Source organism: Rhinopithecus bieti, unplaced genomic scaffold (assembly GCF_001698545.2).
Source record: "Rhinopithecus bieti isolate Rb0 unplaced genomic scaffold, ASM169854v2 scaffold_41649, whole genome shotgun sequence".
Taxonomy (NCBI): Eukaryota; Metazoa; Chordata; class Mammalia; order Primates; family Cercopithecidae; genus Rhinopithecus; species Rhinopithecus bieti.
In genome coordinates, this window is record NW_016816893.1 from 90333 (window position 1) to 114821 (window position 24489).

Below are 24489 nucleotides of genomic sequence, written 5' to 3' on the forward strand. Positions count from 1 at the left end.
TCTTTGTAATATGCTCTACTGGTAGGTGTACCTCAGTCTAAAGACTTCTGATATATATCATCTTGAGAAGTTCAGCTGTGAAAGAGAACAGAGCAGGAGTAGTTGGAGAGGATATGAAGTCTAGAAAAGCTTCCTTCAGAAGCTTCAGTACATTTAAATGTCAAGGGAAAGGCCATTGTTGAGGGAAGGAAGGAAGGGAGACTGCATGTGGACTTCAGGTTTAGCCTCAGAGTTTTGAACATGGTTTAGAGAAAGCTCTATATAGAGGTTGTATGCACAGCTCAATTTATAATAAAATGTACTTTGTGTCCCATTTACAATGTTAACATCGTAACATTATCATTATTATGGTCACTGCCTTGCATACTTTGTCAGCTCCCTTGCCCCACTCTCACTTTTGCTTCCTTACACAGTCTTGACTAAGCCGCAGCCCTTTTTTTTTTTTTTTTTTTTTTTTTTGAGATGAGTCTGGCTCTGCCGCCCAGGCTGGAGTGCAGTGGCACGATCTCAGCTCACTGCAAGCTCCACCTCTCCGGGTTCACGCCATTCTCCTGCCTCAGCCTCCCGAGTAGCTGGGACTACAGGCATCCGCCACCATGCCCCGGCTAAGTTTTTGTATATTTAGCAGAGACGGGGTTTCACCGTGTCAGCCAGGATGGTCTCGATCTCCTGACCTCGTGATCCACCCGCCTCGGCATCCCAAAGTGCTGGGATCACAGGCGTGAGCCACCGCACTGGCGCTGCAGCCCTTTAAATGCAATTCTCTGTCTTTGTTTTCCTCCTTTCTACTGAGCACCCCTCCTCCATTTGTGACCTATTTAATGCTCTCACTTCAGAGTCATGATCACTAATTTAAGAGGATCTTTATATTTTCTGGCGAACATACACTATAGTTCCCCATTCCCTTCACTCTCTCACTCTTCTAGGTGACTGTTTCATAAATTATTTCTTCTCAAATCTCCAACACCGTCTCCTTCTTCACTCTCAGCTTCCTCGCTTTCATATCACTGAGGTTGAAAGTGATTCTAATTTGTCCTGGCAAGTTCCAGTTTATCTTCCCCATTTTGCTTCCAACTCTCCTGACAATGAGCTTGGCTGACCTGAAGTGACTTCAGGCCCAACACCAGATGCAAAGGCAACTGTCTTACATAACTTTTAAAGCAGTTCCCACATTTGTACAAGGCCTAATCCTTATAATAAACCCTTTATTCTGTAATACTCAGTGGTTCTGCTTTTCTGATCAAAGAAACAGAAAAGTTAAGAGAAAAAGATAGAAGCAATCAGAACAGAATGACCATAATCTCCCACCACATCTATCTGTATCTCTGCCTGTAATCTCAATGGTTCTTCTTATGTCTGTGGACCAACTCTCTATGGTCTTAGCCAAGACCAACTCCCTCCTTTTCTGCACTATATCCCATGTCTTTTCATCTTCCCAGGGACTTCTGTCCAGCAAATCTATGTCTCTGTCTCCATTAGCATTTGCTCCTGTACTGGAGCATTCCATCCCATCCATTTATTTACAAACACTGTGAGATTTTTCTGTTAAAACTACCTTCTCTTGACTTCTTCCTCTAGCCAATACCCCATCTCTCATCTATACAGCAAAAGTTTCAGAAAGAGTTGTCTAAACTCCCCATCTCCTGTTTTCCTTTCCTGTGCTTTCTGGAATCTATTATAATCAAGCTTTTGCCCCACCATTGCTCCGAACACTGCTCCTATCAAGATCACCAAAGAGCTCCACACTGGTAAATCCGATGGTTCTCTTTCCTCCTCTCATTTGATTTGTCAATAGCAGTTGACACAACCAATTACTCTCTCCTTCTGGAAACATCTTCATTTGGCTTTCAGGAAATCTGGTTTTTCTCCTCCATCACCGATCGCTTCTTCTTAATCTCCTTTCTATTTTCCTCTATTTCTGTCGAATGTGGTCCCATGGCTTGGTGGTTGAAATTTTTCTATTTTCTATCTATATTCACTACTTTGGTAATCTCATCTATTTTTATAGCTTTAAACATCATCTATACTTTGATGACTCCCAAATTTATACTTTCCAGATTTATATTTTCTATTGAACTTGAGACTTACATAATACAAATACCTACTTAGTATCTCCACTTGGAAGTCTAGTAGGTATTTCAAATTTAACTTGCCCAAAAACTGAGCTCCCAAGCTCTGTAAAGTATACCTTTGTCATAATCTTCCCCATTGCAATAAATGACAACGTCATTCTTCTTAGGTCACAAACCTTGGTGCTATCCCTGATTCCTCAGCTGTACCTTCAAAATATATCCAAATGTATACAGAATGACAACCTTTGTATTTATTACTCTATCTCCCACTGTTAAAAGTTTGAGAATGTGTCTGTCCATATATTTTTCATGACAAAGTTGGAGTCAGCCTAAATGTTCATTAGTGAGAGAATGATTAAATATATCATGGCAGATTATATTAAGCAGCTGCTAAGAAGAATATGTATCTAGTAGTGCTGCTATAATATGACACAGGCATTCCTAAAAATCACCAAGCTATATAAAATCACACAATAACCACCACAGGGCCTGTGGGAAAATGGAGTTGGGGCTTAATATTTAAAAATTTTGCCAGTAACAGTAAAAAAAGACAGAAATCTAAAGAAAATGATAGCACACTTTTAAACATGTTAAATGATTAAGGAATACACAAATACTATAATACATTTAGCTCCTTACCTTAAAAAATACTCAAAGTTTGCTCTTGAGCCTGTAGGCCCCGCTGTCCCACTGGCCAGCCCTGCCTAGCAACCATGGTTGGTACCCTTTTTGCTCAAGGAAAAGAACAAAAGAGAGATAGAAAAAGAGTGGGAGAATAAATAGAGAAAAATGGCAGAGACCTGAGAGGAAATTGGGGAACAATTAAAGAAAGGGGAAGGTAGGAAGCTGCTTAGCCAAGTTGCAACTGGCGAGTTACTGTGAGGTGGTAGCAGGTGGGCTATCTAGCCAGAAAGTTGAGACACCGAATGTGGCATTAGCTACATTGTGTGGCTCAATGACCCTGTGAAGTGTGGTGTGTGTGTGTTTTCTGTATTCCTATCCAGCTTATTTCAGTTGGGTATCATTTTTGAGTTCACCTAGTGTTTCTTGTGAACAAAATTGCATACCAGAATGTGAAATTCATCTTATGCCCACATTATTCCCTGATACAGTGATCATTTTGGAAAATTTTTGAATTTTCAAAGGTCTGTTTTTAGAAAACAGAAATGGAGTTGTGCAACATATAGTATTTTATATATTGTTTTCCCCTCTTTTTTTTTCTTTTTTACTTTATGTTATGGACATCCTGCCTTGTCAGAGCTCACAGACTTAATTTCTTCTAATGGTTTCATGGTATTCTATAGTCTAAGTTGTTGGTCTGTTCCCCTACTGATAGCATTTTTATTGTCTGTAATTTTTAACTATTACAAATTATATGATATTTCATTGTGTAATTGGATATTTCTTTAAGACAGATTCCTGGAAATGTGGTTGTTGAGTCAAAAGATAGGAGCATTTTTCATCTTAGTGGGTTTACACAAATTGCGCTAAAGAAGCTGTACAAACAATATAGGAAAGTGTTCTTTTCTTCAATATGTAGATGTTGGATAGTATGAATTTTCAAAAATTTTGGCAACTGATAGGTGAAAAAACAGTAACATTGTTTTAATTTGCATTTGTCTAATAAGTAATGAAACTTCATTGTGTTTCAAATGTTTACTGACAATGTTATTTTTCCTGAGGAAATATCTATTCATATATTTTGCCCATTCTTCTATCAGGTTGTCTTCTTTCTATCAGTTTGTAGGAATTCTTTAAATATGAGGAATGTGAACTTTTTTCCCTATTATCTGGGTGGCAAATACTTCATCTTAGTCATTTGTTCTTAAATTGTGTTTACAGAAAACAATACTTTAAGTTGGAAGTTTTCTAACTTCAATTTTGTCCTAGGTTTTAACTTTCTTGATGTGGGAGGGTTAACTGTGGTGATCTTCACTTCCTGACTCAAAGGGTCAGGCTGTGATGGAGACTCATTTAAATGGCTTGTGTGTAGGGGTGTCTGGAAGACATTTTGGATCTTATGATAATTATTCTACTAATTGATAAATTAGAATATTTAACTTAACAAAGATACAAACCATAGGGCAGAATACATATTATGAATATTTAATACAGAAACACTGAGACATGTAGGAACAATCGCATTTTCTTTAGTGTATGAGCAAATCTAAATAATTTTGCTAGTGGATTAGCATCAAAAACAGTAGAATATTGCATGTAACATTGCTCTTCTCCTCCTTCAAAAAAACCTCAGCCGAGTCTGCCCATCAACTCTACCCGGGACTTTTTCATAGGCTAGACGTCGTTTTTTGAATTGTGGTACTTGTGAGTACATAAAACCTGTTAAAAGTAGAAAAAGGAAAACCATTTTATTGCTTACAATAGTAAAGTATAGGTTTTTTTCTTTTCCTTTTTTTTTTTGAGACAGATTTTGCCCTTGTCACCCAGGCTGGAATGTAGTGGCACAATCTTGGCTCACTGCAACCTCTGCCTCCTGAGTTCAAGCGATTCTCCTGCCTCAGCCTCCCGAGTAGCTGGGATTCCAGGCACCTGCAGCCACGCCTGGCTAATTTTTTGTATTTTTAGTAGAGACACTTTTTGCCATGTTGGGCAGGCTAGTCTCAAACTCCTGACCTCAGGTGATTCACCTGCCTCGGCCATTCAGAGTGCTGGGATTACAGGCGTGAGCCAACACGCCCAGCTGAAGTATAGGTATGTTTTCCTCACTATTCAAATGGATTTTGTGTCTTCATCATCTATCTACAAAGTGTCAAAATTTCCCAACTGGGATAAAATAATAACTATTAAAAAGTGTGTTTTTAACGTAAATGCCTCTGAACCTAATGGCCCGGTATTAAAAATTAGTGATAAATGCATATATTTTTATGCTCATGCTTTGTACAAGTAGTTAAATCTCCCTGGATTTCAATTTTCTCTTCTGTGAAATGAAAAGTTATAATACGCAATCTCTAAGTTCTCTTCTAATTTTAACATTTTTAAGTAAAAACAATCCAAAATGGTTGGGGAAGCAAGTCAGGCAGGGCTTCCTAATTCCTGAAAGTTTCCAGTAAATCCTCATTAATTAGGATATAAATTAGGGGCTCATTTTGACAGACTTTGAACCTGAAACAAAGACATACTGCCTGGTCTCCGTGTACCTTGTATCCATTTTTGTGGTGAGAGTGTATACAATTCTGTCAGTTGTTTTTTTTTTCAATTCTTCTTCTTTTTTTTTTTTTTTTTTCCTGGTTTGCCCTTGTATTCCTGACTGTGGCTTTTTTTCACTTGGGCTAATTTTCTTCTCATGAACATATACCCTCTAGGGAATACCATTTTCACTAGGGACATATTTCTTTTCAGGGAGAGGTTATATGTTTAGGAATCTATCTGTAAATTCATGTCTTTAAAGGCATGTCTGGAAAACAAATCTTTAAGTCCAATTGAGGAGCTAAAGAATCCTTAAGTAAACAAGTAGATGAAATACAGGGAATATTAATGATGACAGGACCTTGGTCCTTCGCTGTAAAGCTGTGGGAGAACCTGGACTACCAGTAGCATGCTGGTAAATGTTTAACAACCAGCTCTCGGGGTGGTGTGGGGGAAACAAGGAAAGGCCTGATTTGTAGCATCTGCCAGTTTTTCTGATATGAAGACCCCCACCATGGCTGATTTTAAGCTACCAATGTGATAGAAACAATGTTTTTTTCTGGATATCAATCTCTCACAGCCAATTCTAAAATTTCTAAAAATGCTTAAATTTCTTTTTCTATAGCTGCCAGGAAGCTTTCTCATGAAATGAATGTATATTTTGCACCTATTTAATAACTCCAATTTATTATCCATATATTATTATTCCTATGTTAGTATCCACATGTTCAATTATAAAGCACACACAAATTTCCAGTTAACCAATACAAAGTGTCCCAAGTACATTCACAGATGAAAGCAGTTTTGAAGCGATTACCAGCATTTTGGACATTATAAGCAAAATTCACTACATCCTTGCCAAGTTGGATAAGGAATATCATTAATAAATGGAAGGAGTAAATAATAAACTGACAACAATGCAGTTGTCAGAAATAACAAAAGTTCAAAAAATCCCAACATGAGAAAAACCCCACTCTTGGCTGAAAGAAAAAATTTATAATAGATCAATAAGGAAAAAATAAAAATTAGAATACCATATTTTAAAATAGTATTAGTAGCTCATATTCAGCTGCCATTCCAGAGTCTTTAATATGCCATTTTTAATACTCTTGCTTTTAAGTTTTCCCTCATGAGCTTGATCCTTGACCCATAGCTGTAATGTGAAATTTATTCTAAGCCCTGATGAATGATAGGTGGTGATCATGTAAGAACTCAGCTTATATGGCTTTTTTATACATGATACATTTACGTGAAAAATCCCAGATTTGGATACTTACAGAGGCTGATTATGAAATCAGTGAAATGGAAAACTAAAAATTATGAAACAGTTTTAATAATTATCCCTGGGGATATAATCTCATAATTGCAAGAGTTAGGGTACCATTATTTAAAAGTTTAAAAGGCAGGGTGGGGTGCAGTAGTTCACACCTGTAATCCCAGCACTTTGGAAGGCTGAGGCAGGCAGATTGCTTGAGCCCAAGAGTTTGAGACCAGACTGGGCAACATGGCAAGACCTTGCCTTTACAAAAAATACAAAAATTAGCTGGGTGTGATGGTGCGTGCCTTTCGTCCCAGCTACTCAAGAGGTTGAGGAAGGATGATTCAGCCTGGGTGATACAGCAAGACTCTGTCAATAATAATAATAATAATAATAATAATAATAATAATGTTTTAAAAGCAATGTATTTTGTTAAACAGACATGACAAAAAATAAAAATAAAGCAATGTAGTAAGCAATTATATCATGGAGATCCCATATATACACTTCAGGACAAATGGAAAATTATCTTGAGGTTATGGGTTATGCTAATGGCTTTGGATAAATTTTCCAGGGCTGTGCCAATATTAATTCAAAAAGTGTTGTATCTTAAACAATGTATTTGGAGGTAATGATGTACTATGGAAAACCAGTTAAATAAAATTTGTCATATTGAATGTAGATGTATCAAAGAGTCATGTGAAATGTTTGAATAAAATTATTTCATGGAAATAACTTGGAAACTGGAAGAAATTAATGTTTCTAAATTGACATTATTTTATAGAGTATGTGATTTAAAAATATATAACTAAATTAATGAATTAAAATATAGGTAGATGTTTGACTATTCTAGTCATATACCTATAAGCTTTAAGCTTTTTCTAACATTTAATGTTAGAATTTATTTAAAATGACTTCTGGGTCTTCTCATTGAAAATGGGAGATTATATACTGGAGTGCCCTGTGTTCAAGAACATATAGTAATTCAAATGCATATTTTGTTTCAGAGTAGAAAAATATGAAATTTTCATCCAGTTTATGAAGTTAGCATAACCTTTATGTCAAAATGTGATAAGGCACAAATAAAGAACACAATCTAATATCATGAATGTGGACATGAAAATCATAAATAAATATTAGCTACCGTATTTAACAGCGTGTTAAAAGAATCTCTAAGGCCGGGCCCAGTGGCTCACTCCTGTAATCCCAGCACTGTGGGAGACCAAGGCGGGTAGATCACTTAAGCCCAGGAGTTCGAGACCAGCCTGGACAACATAACAAAACCCTGTCTCTACCAAAAATTGCAACAAATTAGCCAGGCATGGTGGTGTGTGCCTGTAATCCCAGCTACTTGGGAGGCTAAGATGGGAGGATCGCTTGAGCCCGAAATGTGGGGGTGGCAGTGAGCCGATCATGCCACTGCACTCCAGCCTGGGCCACAGAGGGAGACCCTGTCTTACAAAAAAAAAAAAAAAAATCTCTTGGACAAGGTAGCATGAAATATTAAATAAAACAAAAATATAAAAATTAAAAAAAAAGAATCATCCCTCAAAAACCAGTTATGTTTATCACAGAAATCGCAAAGATAATTCAATACTAGTAAACCTATGAATATAATCTTTGACATGAATAGGTCAATAGAGAAAACACATTTGATTTTTCCCAATATGTACTAAAATGAGTTTGGATAAAATTTAGCATCTATTTTCACAGAAGTTTTACACAACTAAACACAGAATACTTCCCATTAAAGTGAGGAACAAAACAAGTTGTGACTATTAAACTACAGCAAATCTAAGTAGTACAAGTCCTGGAGCTTATACAATCTGGGAGGTCTTTTTAAAACAAAACAAAGAATACAAGATTTTCCTGGCCCCTCTCAGGCCTCACAAAAAAACCTATGAAAAAAAGAAGTTTGAAACTTCAGCTTCCCTCTGCCCTCCCCTTTTTCTCCTATCCTGGGGAAGGCCACCTTTGTATGGCCGTTAGAACTTAATATTTTGTTTTAGATGCTTGGGCTAATGCAATACGAAATGACACTGAAAGAAAAGCTAGAATCACTAGAAATAAGAAAATTAAATTGTTCTTTTAAAAATTTGATATGCTTAAATGTTCAGACAACTCAAAAACATCCACCAGAATGGAGCTAATAATAGTGCCTATTTAATAGAATTGTTAGAATTAAAGTAAATAATCCAATAAAGGACTTAGAATAGAGACTGGCACTTAATTAGGCTCTTTTAATAAATGTTAGTCAATTAAATATACCTACCCCACAAAGAGGTTAATTTTCTAATTCACTGATTCCTCTGTTTAATCTTTGTTGATTTTAGTCTCCTGCTTTACTTACAGTTGCACTGCTTTTATTTTTAACTTCTTAAGTTGAATGCTTAGTTCACTTAAGGCTATAAGAATTTAACACAGTATATTTTCTTTGCATTTATTTTAGAGTTTAGATTTTCTCTTTTACCCAACAGTTATTAGAGAAGTTTTTTAAGTGTAGTAATTAAAACAAAAAAAAAAAGTTAAATTTGGAGATGGTTTTCTCTTTTAAAATTAAATTTGAGAGTAGTTTTATCAACTATTGGATAGTGTTACCTGTTAATGATTCCTTGTCTCCTGAGTTAAATGAAGATTCAGGATGCCTTTTCTGTCCTAAACTTTTTCCAGCTCTTTGGTAGAAATAAAGGCTGTTGAATTCTTTTTGATTTGCATTAGAATCAGAAGCACAAAATAAATCCAAACTGGGGACAGATGGTAATTCTCTCCAGAAAGTCTCATCATTCGAACTTTCACATGTGAGGCCTTCAAACTCATCTGATAGACATTTTTGCTGATCAGTGAATAAATTACCTTTCTGAGAGTACAATTTGTTACATGTAGTCTGCTCTGCACCATATTGTAAGTTGAACGGGCGATTCTCTTGTTCCCATATATTTTTCTTTAAGTTCCAATGAAGAGGAGAATGAGAGCCCTCTAGTGAAAAGATAGGGTCAGATACTTCTTTACTTATGAAATCTTTTGCTTCATGTGTTCTCCTTTTCTGAGAATTTATAAAATGGGGGACAATTGACACTCTCTTCTGAGCGTCACTTGGTGATTTTATAGTTTCACAGTTCATTTGTGTTAGACCCAAAGAAAAGACATCTGACTCTGAATCACTGTGGTTTAGAAAGGAGTTATAAGCCGGTCTCCTTGATTCTATATTAATTAGAAAAGGAGTATTCTGCACTATATTAGGTTTACAACTAGAGTCTTTCCAGTAGCTGGTCTGATTGTATGAAGTCACAGGTGGTAAAAAACCTGAGATTTCTTTTAGTTCCATAATGGAAGAGTTGTCATTCAAAGTGGTGGTTTTGTCTTCCTGCACTGTCTCTCCTAATCCTAAATACTGATAATATTCATTATGTTCTTGAATGACAGAGTCTAAATCAGATGCTGAACTCCGAGAAGACAAGGTACTAATCCGATTCGTATTGTCCTGAGGTGATGAAATTTGCGGTGATTTTGTTACAGAAGAAGAACTAATCTTGAATAGGGAAGTGATGCTACAAAAATGCTAAAAAATGAATTAATATAATGCAAACATCAGTTTAGTAAATATGAATAATGAAGCTTATCTATATGGAAAGAAGGCAAAATATAAATAAGTAGTCTATTCATAGATATTACATTGATCCAGGTATTAACAATGTGAAATCATTAGGTTCTATTAAAAGCAAAACTCATTGTAATTCATACATATTTTCTAATCACTTGTAATAGATTTTTTAATAGTCTATTTTTCAGAACAATTTTAGGCTCACAGCAAATACAATAGAATTTTTAGTTAGGCAATTCATACATGAATACTATTTCCTTGATAAGAATTTTAAAATATTACCAGTAAGGCTAAAGTTATCTTTACAGCTACAATGAAGTGTGTGTTAGGACTGTTTGGAAGAGGTAATGTAAATACATGTGAATAGGGTATATAATTGAATTTTCTGTGAGCACAATATTCCAAAATGATTTAAAGCTGATTATATTGAATTTATCTGTATAAAATAGCTTTAGAATGTATAATATAGGTTGGGGTTTATGGCTCATGCCTGTAATCCTAGGATTTTGGGAGGCCAAAGCTGTTAGATCACCTGAGGTCAGAAGTTTAAAACCAGCCTGGCCAACATGGGGAAACTCTGTCTCTACGTAAAGTACAAAACTTAGCCAGGTGTGGTGGTGCACACCTGCAGTCCCAGCTGGTTGGGAGGCTGAGGCACGAGAATCGCTTGAACCCAGGAGGTGGAGATTGCAGTGAGCTGAGATCAAGCCACTGCACTCCAGCCTGCATGACAGAGAGAGACTCCATCTCAAAAAAAGAAAAAATACTGTAATCCCACCACTTTGGGAGGCCGAAGTGGGTGGATCACCTGAGGTCAGGAGTTCGAGACCAGACTGACCAACATGGTGAAACCCCATCTCTACCAAAAAAAAAAAAAGATTCAAAATTAGCCGGGCATGGTGGTGTATGCCTATAATCCTAGCTCCCTGGGAGGCTGAGGCAGGAAAATCTCTTGAACCTGGGAGGCGGAGGTTGCAGTGAGCTGAGATTGCACCATTGCACTCCAGCCTGGGCAACAAGAGTGAAACTCTGTCTCAAAAACAATAAATAAATAAAATATAAAATAAAATAAAATGTATAATTGATAGCTAATGAAAAGTCTGTATGAAATTTAGTTCAAGTAAATTATTTCTTTGCTATTTGAAGTCCAAAACAATTAAACTTGTATACCTTCATTTAAAAAATCCTGTTGTAAGACTAGATACTCAAATAGAAAGGAAATAAATTCCTATCATAATACAGATCTCAAATAACTAACCTTTAACACTTTTTCTGGGACTTCAGGTAGGAGTTCCTGAAGTTGACACAGAGTTGCTAATAATATCCAATGCAGTGAAGGTCCTTTATTTAGCATGAGCTGAGCCACCAATGGGTTAACACATGGAAAATCAAGTAAGTACATTTCTTCCTAGAAAATAATTTAAGAAACAGTCAGTAGTCTTTTGAAAGTGATCCATTTTATTTTACTCGTTGCAGCAGATTAAAATTTTGTCATTGTACCTACCACTCAATTTGAGACATTTGGGGGAAAAATGTTACCAGAAAGTAAATTCAAATACAGGTTTTTATATTTGCTTTGCAAATATCTAATTTATACATTTAGAAAATATACCTCAGTTGGTGAAACTTCAAGCCAGGATTTATCTAACCATTCATGAGGATCTCTCTTTGAGGTCATTAAATTGTGGTCAGCAATTTGTCGAATTATCAAGGCAGTTGCTTCTACTCCTGGGGCAATTACAAGCTAAAAAATATTTTTTTATGTTAGATTATAGGAAATACTAGGAAGCAAAATATAACATTTTAAAAAAATAGTTTGTAATTACAAGATAAAATTAAACAACAGCAGATTCTAATCTTTAACACTATTTTAGATAGAAACTATTGGTTTATCCTACATCCAGGACATTTTATTTATGAGGATAACCAATTTTCCTTCCTTATTTAAATGTGATATCCTTGTATTTTTAATTTTTGGAACTAAATCATTTTCATTTCATTTGGCATTTAGTAATAGAGTCATTAAAATATAGTGTTATATTTCAACTATATTAGAAAAATCAGCAATTTGAATATCACTAGTAATACTATGATTTTGCTGTTTCCAAAAGTTAAACCTAATAGTTTTCAATTAAAATAAGAATTTTAAAATATAGTGCAAGATTTTCAAAGACAAAGTTCAAAAATAAGTATACTTATAAATGAATTTGATCTTGTATTCAAAAAAGAAAAAATAAGGTTTTGATTTAGAGTAGTCATTCCCAGCATTTTGGGAATTGCTCATCTAATATTGGCTTATTGATTCTAAGATACCCCTGCCAAAAATGTGGTGTTTGTGTATATTACACAATTCTAAAAAATATTTTTCCCATTAGTACAGTAGTAAGAGAAAAAGTAAAGAAAAAATAATTTCATAGTATCCTCTGTTTCCTGTCTGACACTGTTTTCCTCTATTCCCTTCTCTCTTCTGAAATGTCAGCCTTCTTCTGCTGCTTTCATTTCTTTCTTTTCTTCTTCATCTTTTAAATTTGATTGAAGGAAAGATAGTTCATGAGTTAGCAGTTTAATGTGAACAGAGAAATACTGCCCCAAATAATCATATCTTGGAAATATAAATATCCTGTACCATAGTGGAAATTTAGTAAACCGTAGAAATTTCACAAAATAATTATGATTTTTTTTCCTTTTATAAGAATAACAAATACAAAATGGTTAGTACACACCTGGGGAGTACATGCATTTTAAAGGATTTTCTTTAAATGACATTATATAGGGAGAGTACACAGAAATACATTGTTCAATTCCAAATGTACTTAATTGCTAGTTTTGGATGTTTTGAGAAGATATGACACTTTCATTTAAATATATAAACTTTATTTTTAACCCTTTTCCCATTTAGGAAAAAAAAGTGGAGCACTCATTTAATTTTACATGAACATGCTCTTTGAGGCTGAAGCAAATCTGACTGATTTTCGATGTGAAAATAAAATATAAAAACTGTGCTTGGAGTTATTTCTAAACAGAACTAACATCAGAATCATCTGAATCATCAGAATTTTCTATTTCAGAAAAATCAGATTTATCAATAGACTCTTCAGCCAACAACTGTTTGAGAATGATGTTAATGTCACAAGTAGGAATGCTATGTTTTCTAGGATTTGACATTTTCAGGGATTGAGAATTACTATATTTTGTAATGGAAATACCACTACTAAAAATAGAATGCTATAAATAGAAAGATGTCTTTTGTTTCCTAAGTTGATATACTAGAGTATGCAAAATAATAATAAAACGAGATATTGCGTGGCAAAGTTATCTCGGGGTAAACACTGCAGCAACAAGCCTGGCTGGCGAGGATTCTCAGGGCAAATGGGAAAAGGGTTAAAAGCCATAATTTTATGATGGTGGTAATGACGATTAATTTATTAGGGCAGGAATTCTGGGGCTCATGGCTAGATTTGGGAATTCAGGAACCTCCTTAATTTGTTTGAAAAATTTTGCACGTGTTTATTTATGCATTTTCCTGCAAAGACGGTTCATACAAAAATTACAGAACTTTTAAAAAATTGGAATAACACTTAGCATAACACTACTAGCAGTATTTTCTTTTAATTTAAGAAAATGTTCTTAAACTTCCTAATACTTCCTTGATTTTCAGGTCCTTCAGATGCCTGAAAATAAAAAGGTGCTAATGGTCCTGATGTGATCTAAGAGATCAAAAGCCATGCTACTAAATAAAGTAAGGTAAAGCAACAATATGTTCTAAACTAGTATGAGTCCAGGGGGCCTCCTTTAATACAACAATGTCATCAAGTCAGGAAAACAGGAGGCTTATGAGTACTGAGGACATACTGATAATAGAGTAAGCGCAAATTGACCACAGTTGCCTCTCAACATCCATTGAAAAAAATGACCTGCTTTTTAGATTATATGTAAAACCTGAAAAGCTTTTAGAATAGTTTGATCCAGATGGAAATAGACTTGTTTGGAATGGATTGCTCCTAGGCAGTACTCCTATTTCATCCCCAAATGCCTTCTTTGGACCATGCCCTTCCTGGGTCATGTGACTGTACTTGAATATAGGATCATTCACTGATATCATATGCCCCATGTATAGAGGAAAAATTTTTTCTAAAGCATATTTTGCCCGTAATGGTTTCCCTGAGCTGGGAAGAGAAGAGGCTAAATAAGTGGTAAGACCTCACTAGAGACAAATTTACATTTGTCATTCACTTATTTAGGTAACTTTTCTAAGAATTTTATTTTTGTTTAGTATGCAGCACAGAAACAAAATTATCTGGAATTCCAGTTCAAACAGATCATTTGTTGATTTTCTTAGCAAGTGGCACTTTGATTGAATTCCACTTAGTAGACATTTATTGAATGTTTTTGCTTTGTGCCTGCCACCATGCCCCGCTAATTTTATATATTTTTAGTAGAGACGGGGTTTCTTCAGCTGTGTTAGCCAGTGATGTCTGGATCTCGCTGACCTTGTGATCCGCCCGGCTCGCCTCCCAAAAGTTACTGGGCGATTACAGGCGTGAGGCCACCGGTGGCCCGGCCATTGCGCCACATTTTCTTAATCCAGTCGTATCATTGATGGACCCATTTGGCGTGCTGTGCGCGCAACGGTCTCTTGGCTACTGTGAATAGGTCGCGGTGCAATAAACATACATGGTGCAGTGTTCTTTATAGCAGCATGATTTAGAATCCTTTGGGTATATACCCAGTAATGGCATGGCTGGGTCAACATGGTATTTCTAGTTCTAGATCCCTTGAGAATTGCCACCACTGTCTTCCCCACAATGTTGAACTAGTTTACAGTCCCGACCAACAGTGTAAAAGTGTTCCTATTTCTCCACATCCTCTCCAACCACCTGTCTGTTGCTGAGTTTTTAAATTGACTGCCATTCTTAACTGGTGTGTGAGAGGTCATCGCATTGTGGTTTTGACTTTGCATTTCTCTGATGTGCACAGTGATGATGAGCAGCACGTTTTTTTCATGGTGTTATGGCTGCATAAGATGTCTTTGTTTGAGAAGTGGTCTGTTCCTATCCTTTGCCCACTTTTTGATGGGGGGTCGTCTTGGCTTTTTCTTGGTAAATTGTGTTTAAGTTCTTTGTAGATTCTGTGGATATTAGCCCTTTGTCAGATGGGTAGATTATAAAACTTTTCTCCCCATTCTGTACGTTGCCTGTGCACTCTAATGGTAGTTTGCCGTTTGCTGCTTGCAGAAGCTCTTTAGTTTTAATTAGATCCCATTTGTCAATTTCGGCTTTTGTTGCCATTGCTTTTGGTGTTTTAAACATGAAATCCTTGCCCACGCCTATGTCCTGAATGGTATTGCCCAGGTTTTCTTCTAGGGTTTTTATGGTTTTAGGTCTAACATTTAAGTCTTTAATCCTTCTTGAATTAATTTTTGTATAAGGTGTAAGGAATGGATTCAGTTTCAGCTTTCTACATATGGCTAGCCAGTTTTCCCAGCACTATTTATTAAATAGGGAATCCTTTCCCCATTTCTTGTTTTTGTCAGGTTTGTCAAAGATCAGATGGTTATAGATGTGTGATATTATTTCTGAGGGCTCTGTTCTGTTCCATTGGTCTATATCTCTGTTTTGGTACCAGTACCATGCTGTTTTGGTTACTGTAGCCTTGTAGTATAGTTTGAAGTCAGGTAGCATGATGTGGGGCAAGTTTCTTAAAATAGGTAGTGTTTGAACTGGGCAGTGAAAGACAGGTAGAACTCTGACAGTTAGTGGTAAGAGAATGGGGCAATAGTATTCCTGGGGGAAGGCAGGCCAGAAAGACATGTTTGTGCAAAGGCTGAGAGGTGACAGTATGGAGGCATATTCAGTAAATGGTGAGTACAATAATGTTAAAGAAGGAATCGCTAAGGGCCACATTGTGGAAGAGTTTGAATCCAGCTGAGTTTGAATTTTATGTTGATTTAAGTAGGAAGCTATGGACAGTCTTTGAGCAAGAAATTCAAATCAATAGCAAATTTTTATCAAGAGACTACTATGTACCTGGCATTGTGCTAGGTTCCAAGAATAAAGAAAAATGAATAAACTTGTTTCCTTACCTTTAAGGAGCTTATAGTCTAGTGAGTGAAATATTCACAGCTGTATTTTGGAAATGTAATTGGTGTCTATATGTGATGGATTGAAGTGGGGAAAGAGTAGAAAAGGGATATTAGTTAGGAAGCTACTTTAAAAATCCAACTGTGAGGTGGTGAAGACCTGAATTTAGGGAAACAGCAGAAGTAGAAGGAGAGACATATTCTAGAGACACTGCAGAGTTAAAAAGAAGATTTAGCCACTAATTAAATTGGAATAAGGATACCATAAACTAAGCTTGTGGGAGGATGAGAAGCTGTGTTTTGGACATGTAGAGTTTGAACTATTTGTTGGATATTCATGTGGTGATTCCCCGTAGTCTGCTAGAATACAGGTGCAGACCTTAAGAAATGTCAAGAAAAATTTAAGAATTATACTCAGAAATGAAAGCAAAATCTGTGGGAATCTCTAAGTTCATAAAGAAGAGAATGTAATGTGATAATGGAACAGTGCTGAGCCCTGAACTTGGACAAATGTCTAAATTTCAGAGCGGAACACTGAAAAAGGGGACCAAGGAAAGAGAATGATTAGAGATCACCAATATATTACCTCTAGTATATGTCTTAAGAGTTCCATTTACAGCAGATACAAGCTTAGTACATCTTTCATAAGGAACATTTTAATCAAGGGATATTTATTTTATTCATATCCTGCTATGTTTAGAAAACATCTGAGTAGTAATAAAGAGATGAAATATGATTTTAAATTCATTAAACTAAAGCCTTTTGGAATAGAATAATGATAAAATATTTATTAATTGGAAAACTATTCTTTATTTAGCTTTTAAACAGTTTTTAACTCGTTTGCTTAACACTTTTTTCTCACTGGGCACTTAAATTTGAGTATAATTTTGGTTTATAAAAAATACTTATGAAGAAACACATAGGAAAAGAATACCTTTACATCCAGTTCTTCAGAGTTTAGCCCAAATGAAACCAAAGCTGCATAAATCAGTGCTAGGTGATGAAGTGTCTTTTCTGTAAGCGGATACCTACAAAGAATTATATTACTATATTTCTATTCATTTGATATTAGATTATATTTATTAAAAATTAATTTTATTTTCCACATTTCATAATATTTTTAGAATAACCTAGCTAAGACAACACCAGTGTGGCAAATTTGTGTGTGTTTTTTTCCACTCTGTACTCTTGAAAAAACATCTCCATCTCCATTCTTTAATAATACTGTCAAATCTAGGGGATGCTAAGGGTATGTGTGTTAGGGGAGGTGTGTGTTGTGGGACGAACTTAATCCATCCCTTTACTGACTCCAGGGATGGCTTTATGACCAAAGCCTAGCCAACTAGAATACTCCATCCCCCCCAGTCAAAGTAACAGGTTCAGACATAGACACATGACCAGAACCAGGATACATGGAATCCTCCCAGAGTTCCCTAAACTGTTAGAAAATGCATCTTTCTCTTTTCCTTCTGTGGTTACTAAGCAGGTCAGATGTAAGTGCTGAACTATGGATAGATATTTCTACTACCTTTACCCACCTTATGTACCCTAAGCAACAAAGAGGAAATTACTAGCTTATATTACGAAGAAGTCCAGGGGAAGCCATTGTTGGATCCTGGGACTCAAACAATACCATCAAGATAATGGCTCTCTTTATTTCTTGGCTCTTCTTTCCTGTTTTGAATTCTTTCTCAGATTAGCTCTTTCCATATGAGAAGCTGATAAGAACACTGTGCCTAAACTCTTGACAAACAATGTAGTTTCTGTTGAACATCTGCTTTTCTTCTTAGAGTCTAGAACTTTGATTAAGTGCCAGGCAGAGGGTGCCTACTTGACCAGCCCTTAAAAGAAAACCCTGGGCATTGTGTCTCTAATGAGCTGGTCTGGTAGAGAAAATTTTACAAGTGTTATGACAGTTTGTTGCTGAGGAAGTTAAGCACATCCTGTATGACTCTACTAGGAGCGGACTCTTAGAAGCTTCCTCCTAGTTTCCTCTGGACTTTGCCCCATGAGCTTTTTTCCTTTGCTGACTTTGCATTATAGGCCTTTGTATTGTAACCTTGCACTGTAATAAATTATAGCCATGAATACAGCTATATACTGAGTTCTGTGAGTCCTCATAGCAAACCATCAAACCTCAGAATGGTCTCAGGGACCCCTGACACTCTCATTCAAACAAGAATTAATGGCATGAACACTAACGTAATTCAAACAATTTCTGTTGTATTTTCAGTTTTCCTAATTTAGTTAGTTGATTAAGGTACTTCCTAAATGTTCTCATTCTCTAAAAATATGAATCTGAGATATCTAGAGGTCTGAAAATTGTAATATTTTATAATATATGATTGTGAATATTTATTCGCTGTTTACATCTTGAATATAAAACTATCTCAGAGTATTAGATAATTATTTTCATGAAAATCTGGGTAAAATAAGTTTGAATCTCCTTTTATTCTCTCTTGTACCTCAATTGCACTACTAGAACTATAGGTAGACAGTAATCTAAAACAACTTTTAAAATTTCCAAATCAGTTATTTACTAAGAACACTTCCAAGTTCCAGATAAAGCTTAAAATGCTTTACAAGAAAGTTCAAAGCTTAAAATGCTTTATACCCTTTATTGTTCTTCAAAATGAAGGTTTTAGACCGGAATTATTATTTTTCAGTTCTGGTAGAAGGGTAAAACCAGGCTAAATCACTTGCTAGAGATTATTTGTTAGTAAAAGGAGGAATAAAAACCAAGGTATTTAGACTCTTATATTCGAACTTATACTTATACCAACCCGATAACAAGTGTATACAAAAAATTTAGTACAGTAGTTAGACAGAAATCAGACAAGTCCAGAATTACAAAATAATAAAATACTTAAAGCAGCAATTCTTAGTGAGATGGGGTAGGGGAGGATGGCTTTCATAGAATGTCCAAGGAAATATATCATCTCCAAAATTCAAATTTGTTTTCCTGTGATCATACCTCCAACTTGAGAATCCTTGACTTAAAGCAAACTAGATGAGCACACAGAAAATTGCATAGCTATTTCCATTCAAATAAGAGGACTTAGGCTTAAGAAATACAAACATAACTTTGGATGAAGAAACGTTTACCTACTCTGAATTTAATGTTTCTTTGGTATATAAAATTATCCAACAATATCTGTACTGTAATGATAATGCCATCAGCCTCATAATGATATTGTCTGATGCCTTCTCACAATTCAATTCTTCTAGATCCTATCAGAAAATGTAAAAATTCATTAGGTTGAACAGTTATTATGAAATTATGTTATCATATTTCAAGAATCTATGACATACAAATAAGTTGAAAAGAGGCATGGGTATGAGCCCCCATTTCATGGAAAAATTAAAATCGTGCAGGAAGTAGTAGGAGAAAAGCTACAGTAGACGTAAAACACCTAATGACAGCATCAGCAAGGAAGGCTCCTGAATCTCCCAAGGTCCCAGTTATGAAGAAAGTAGCCTATGGAGTGCCCCTAGTTTGGCACTCCATAGGCTAGTCCAATTTTCTATTGCCTTTGGAATAACCAGATCCTAGTCCTTTGTGGATGCAAGTCCTTTGTGGACTAGGATCTGGTCACTCCAAAGGCAACAGAAAATATGTTTAAAACCTATGAGATAATGTACACTGCATGGTTATTCAGGGGAGATGAGAAAGGAGCAGTTAATGGACTTTCTGGGAATCTCTACCTAATGGTATGGAATCTCCTTTTCCTTTAACATAAGTAATTTTTGATAGATTAAGGAATTTAAAAAATGACCTTCCTCTAACAATAAGTTATATAATTGGACAACAACAGTTTTGCCAGCCAGGCACCGTAGCTCATCCTTATAATCCCAGCACTTTGGGAGGCTGAAGTGAGAGGATCACTTGAAGCCAAGAGTTCAAGACCACCCTGGGCAACATAGCACTACGCTGTCCCTACAAAAAGTTAAAAAATTAGCTGGGTGCGGTGGAGCATGCCTATAGTCCCAGCTACTTGGGAGGCTGAGATAGGAGGATCACTTTAGCCCAGGAGTTCGAGGCTGCAGTGAGCTATGATCGTGTCATTGCACTCCAGGCTGGGCAATGGTGTGAGACTCTATCTCTAAAAACAAACAAACAGTTTTGCCAAACAGAAAAATACTGTTTAAGAACTTTGAATATACAAGACACAGTATCTCTTAAAATCTCTAGTAGAGTTGTGTTTTCCATCATACAATTCGTATAACATTTGCTTATCAAAACGCATATTGGCCATTAATATATTGCAATATTTATATTGCATACCATCAAACCTGGTTTCTGCTCCCACTCCCACCCCAATAAATTAATTTCTTTTCAATTGGTTCTCCAATCAAGCAAATGTATCAGGGAGATTCACCCAAGAATTTATACATAGAAAATTCCAAACTACATGAATTTTTGAAGAGAAATTCTCTCTCTAAAACTAGCTTACTTAGAGACAACTCCTATTTACATTGGAAATGCAATGAATGATTGGAAATTCAATATTATCAATCCTCAATTAATATATTATCTTTTTGTAATAAATAAAGTGGCTAGACATTGCTTTTTTAAAGCTTTCAATACTATAATTATTCTATAAATACACTTAAAATAGGTTAATACACAATATTAAATATTCTTTATTTGCCCTATCTTCTTAAAGTATGTTAAAAAGCCATAAGGCATCAGAGAAGTTTGATTATAGTCATTTTCCACAGTGATGATTTTAGCACTTGTGGCCCATTTGCAAAATTTAGAAGAAATCACTAATAGATTATAGTTAAGCCTCCTACAGAAAAGATAATAACAAATTACATAGCTATATATTTTAATCTATTTTAGTTTATATTTTTTCTACCTAGTTTTACCTGCAAAATTATGGCAGTGTGTTCATCAACTGTTACCACTACATAACGCTCTGAACTTCCGAAGAGTTTCAATGACTCACTGCATTCTCTCTCTACTAGTGAGATGTTATAGCTGTAAAACACAATATTCTTGAGTGAAAAAATGAAATGCTAATAAAATTATTTAAGAAAAGTTGTAGTGTCCTCCTGCATGTTAAGTTATTTGGATTTCTATGCTTTTTCTTTTACATGTCAATTTATTCTACTTTATAAAATTTGAAGCATAAAGTTACGATTTATTCAGTATATAAAACAAATCAGCTGAGATGTGTGTTGCCTTAGGCATTGTGCTAAATGTTACTGTATATAACACTATTACAAATGTTTTGACCAATTTTTTCTAGGTCTTTAAATAATAATTCATGAAATCAAAACATTATGGGACTAAAATATTCTGCATTTATCAGAATTTCCTTTTTTTAATTCCTTAAAAATGACTTACATTTTAAGCACTTTTTATTTTATTACTATATATTGTTATTATTTTTAGAGACAGCTCTATTGCCCAGCCTGGAGTACAGTGGTACTATCATGGCTAACTGTAGCCTTGAATTCCTGGGTTCAATCGAACCTCCCACCTCAGCCTCCTAAGTGGCTGGTACTACAGGTACATGCCATCATGCTCTTAACTACCTTTTATAAGCTCATAGTTTTCTGTGAATTCTCCACAGCCTTAATATATAAAAACAAAAGCATGGAACATACATCTGCATTTTAACTAAGGTAACAGTACAATTATATTTCCTTGATATGAAGCCCAAGGTCCAACATGCCTGTGACAACTTGTGGGTTATGATAAAGTGTTTCACGATTTGATAACGTCTAATGTTGGTATGACCTTAGATCTAAAGATTTAAAACCTTGAGAATTCATTTAGAACTTCACAGTCCTGTTTCCTGGGCAGTAAAGTTCCCTAAACAATACTCATTCTCAATATTATCAATGACTCAAGACATGAACATATAATTCACAGAAAAAAGCATATAAAATGTTCATATTTGCTGGTAACAAAAGAAATGCAAGTAAAACATGATTTAAACAACAAATATTATTTTTGTCCATAAAATTGATAAATATTACCAAAAATGTAATATTCTATAATTATGAGGGTGTGGTATAGGGAAATAAATATACATTGATATAAACTCTCTGGAAAACTATTCTTTTGTGATATAATTCCAGACTTGAATCATAGACACATGGAGCCACCTATACAGCAATAATATTTAGCCTATCAGAATATATACACACACACACACACACATATATATATTTTGTTAAAATTGTGAAATCAATAACTTACTTGGATTCTAGCAGCTGAAGTATGTCTGGAGTATTAAGAAGTCCTTCAGATGCAAAAAACACATATGGAATCTGAATTTCCAAAAGAAAACCTCCAAATCTATCCAACAAGGTGCTTCCTAAATAAGAGAAAATTTATAAATATTTTTCTTTTATTCTCATCTCCCAGCTCTTTCTCTTTTTTTACTAAACATGAAGATAAGTAGGAGTAATATAAAATAATATTCAGCATAAAAAATCAGAAACAGAATAAAGACAGGCTTGAAGAAGAAAATAAAAACCATGTTATCCTACCTAGAAATAAGTTAATAGAGTTTACTAATACCACTATACACTAAAAACAGAGTTTTGCATATATTTCCAGACTTTTTTCAATATATTTTCTTGCTTATACTCACACATGTACACTCACTTCAATAAAGAAAGAAAAATTAGGGTCATTCTCTACCTGAAATGTTGAAACTTGCTTTATTCACTTAAGTATATATTGGACATGTGCTGTATAAATATATACTGATTTACATAAAGATTTTAAATTATGTGCAATAATCCATAGGGAAAACATTTTACAGATCAATAAGAAAAGAATAAATACCTCAATAGATACATGGTCAAAAGACATACACAGTTAATTTATAAAAGAATAGTTACACAAGATCAATTCCAAAGAAACCATTATGGTGACCATATTTTTAGAATTGAGTTGGAATGTCTCAGAATCTATTTAGACTTCCCACTCATATTTGAGGTGAATAGAAAATAATTGATGGCAAGTACTGAGAGAGATGCACTCTCACACTGAGTGTGTTTTATACTCAAAAATGTATCAGATTTATGGATCTGAGAATTCGCAGCCTTAGTCATATGAGGTGTTACTGACAAATACAAAGAAATAAAGTGACATATGAAGTGGTTTAGACTTTTTTCTAAGTATTTGTAGGGAATTTGTTTTGCATATTACAGTTTTCTGAATCAGTTAGCATACTATTACACAATTGTCCCCTAAAAATCAATAAAAAATACTATTGCATAAAAGCCATCAGATTAAGATTGGATATAAATGTAATAAAATTGTGCTATTATAAGTAAAATTTAGAAGTTAGATAAAGCAATGAAAACATATAATTAGTAAAGCTTACTTTACAAATGAGGACTACGAGGTCAGAGACCATTAAAGGACTACCCCAGGTCACACAAATAGTGGTGGGGTTAGAGGTTGAACTCAAGGCTTCTAATGTCACAGCTTATTTTTATCCATAGATCATAAACAGAAAATAGAAAATTTTCATTCTAATAAAGCAAAAAAGGAAAAGGATTTTGGTTTATATTCTTACTTTTAAAAACTGTGTCTGGAAGAATCACTTTAAACGCCATGTAAGGAATATTCAAATCTTTGCAGTGTTTAGTCCAACAAGAGTCTTCCACATAATTGTATTCCACTACAGATGTGAAATTACTCCAGGGGAAATCTGCTCCAATATATTGATTATGTACAACTACACAGGAACTTGTACTAAAGACAAAAGAAAGCCAAGAAAATGGCATTATACTTGTGTTATTATTTGCTTGAACTATTAAAAGATGACTGTTTTCTGGCTGTTCCATCCTTCTCTAATCTATGCTTCATCTTAGAAAGGCACTGGTGTATTTTCTGTTGATTTGCTCTTCAATTGTGTTAATTTCTTTATATTTTTCTTCTTAATGATCATATATATTTTATACCAGGATATAAAAACCTGTAGCCCATTTCATATCCTCAAATGGGAGATAGCCTGATTTTATTACCTGAGTGCTATCAATAACAGAAATCAGCATGAAAAATCAGTCTCATTTTCTTACAAATATAAGGTCTTAATCTTAGATAATCTACATAATAGGATATTATATGGCAACTTTAAAATGGGATTTTTTTTTTCTTAATGGGCTTCATAAGTGATTTAACAACAAAAAAATAGATGGACACTTAAATATCATAAATTTAGCTTTCTTATCTCATAAAATCTCATAAACATTTTCAAATCTCATAAAACATACCACCTACTATAATTAAAATTCTCTATTGCTGCTTTCTATCTAGAACACTCTAGAAGTTAAAAGTATCTATGTCCAGTTTTTATGG

The 24489-nt window shown here is 34.8% G+C and overlaps 1 protein-coding gene across 1 annotated transcript in view; it reads right to left on the reverse strand.

Moving 5' to 3' along the window:
• Nucleotides 1–4162: 4162 nt before the first annotated feature.
• Nucleotides 4163–24489, reverse strand: part of SHOC1 (shortage in chiasmata 1) — a 123871-nt gene continuing 103544 nt past the window's right edge. The window contains 9 exon segments of the mRNA XM_017855476.1: nt 4163–4412; nt 9076–10036; nt 11337–11486; nt 11691–11822; nt 17092–17185; nt 19267–19388; nt 21030–21141; nt 22372–22489; nt 23705–23883. Coding sequence (XP_017710965.1) covers nt 4312–4412; nt 9076–10036; nt 11337–11486; nt 11691–11822; nt 17092–17185; nt 19267–19388; nt 21030–21141; nt 22372–22489; nt 23705–23883 — 1969 coding nt within the window. The 3' untranslated portion in view covers nt 4163–4311.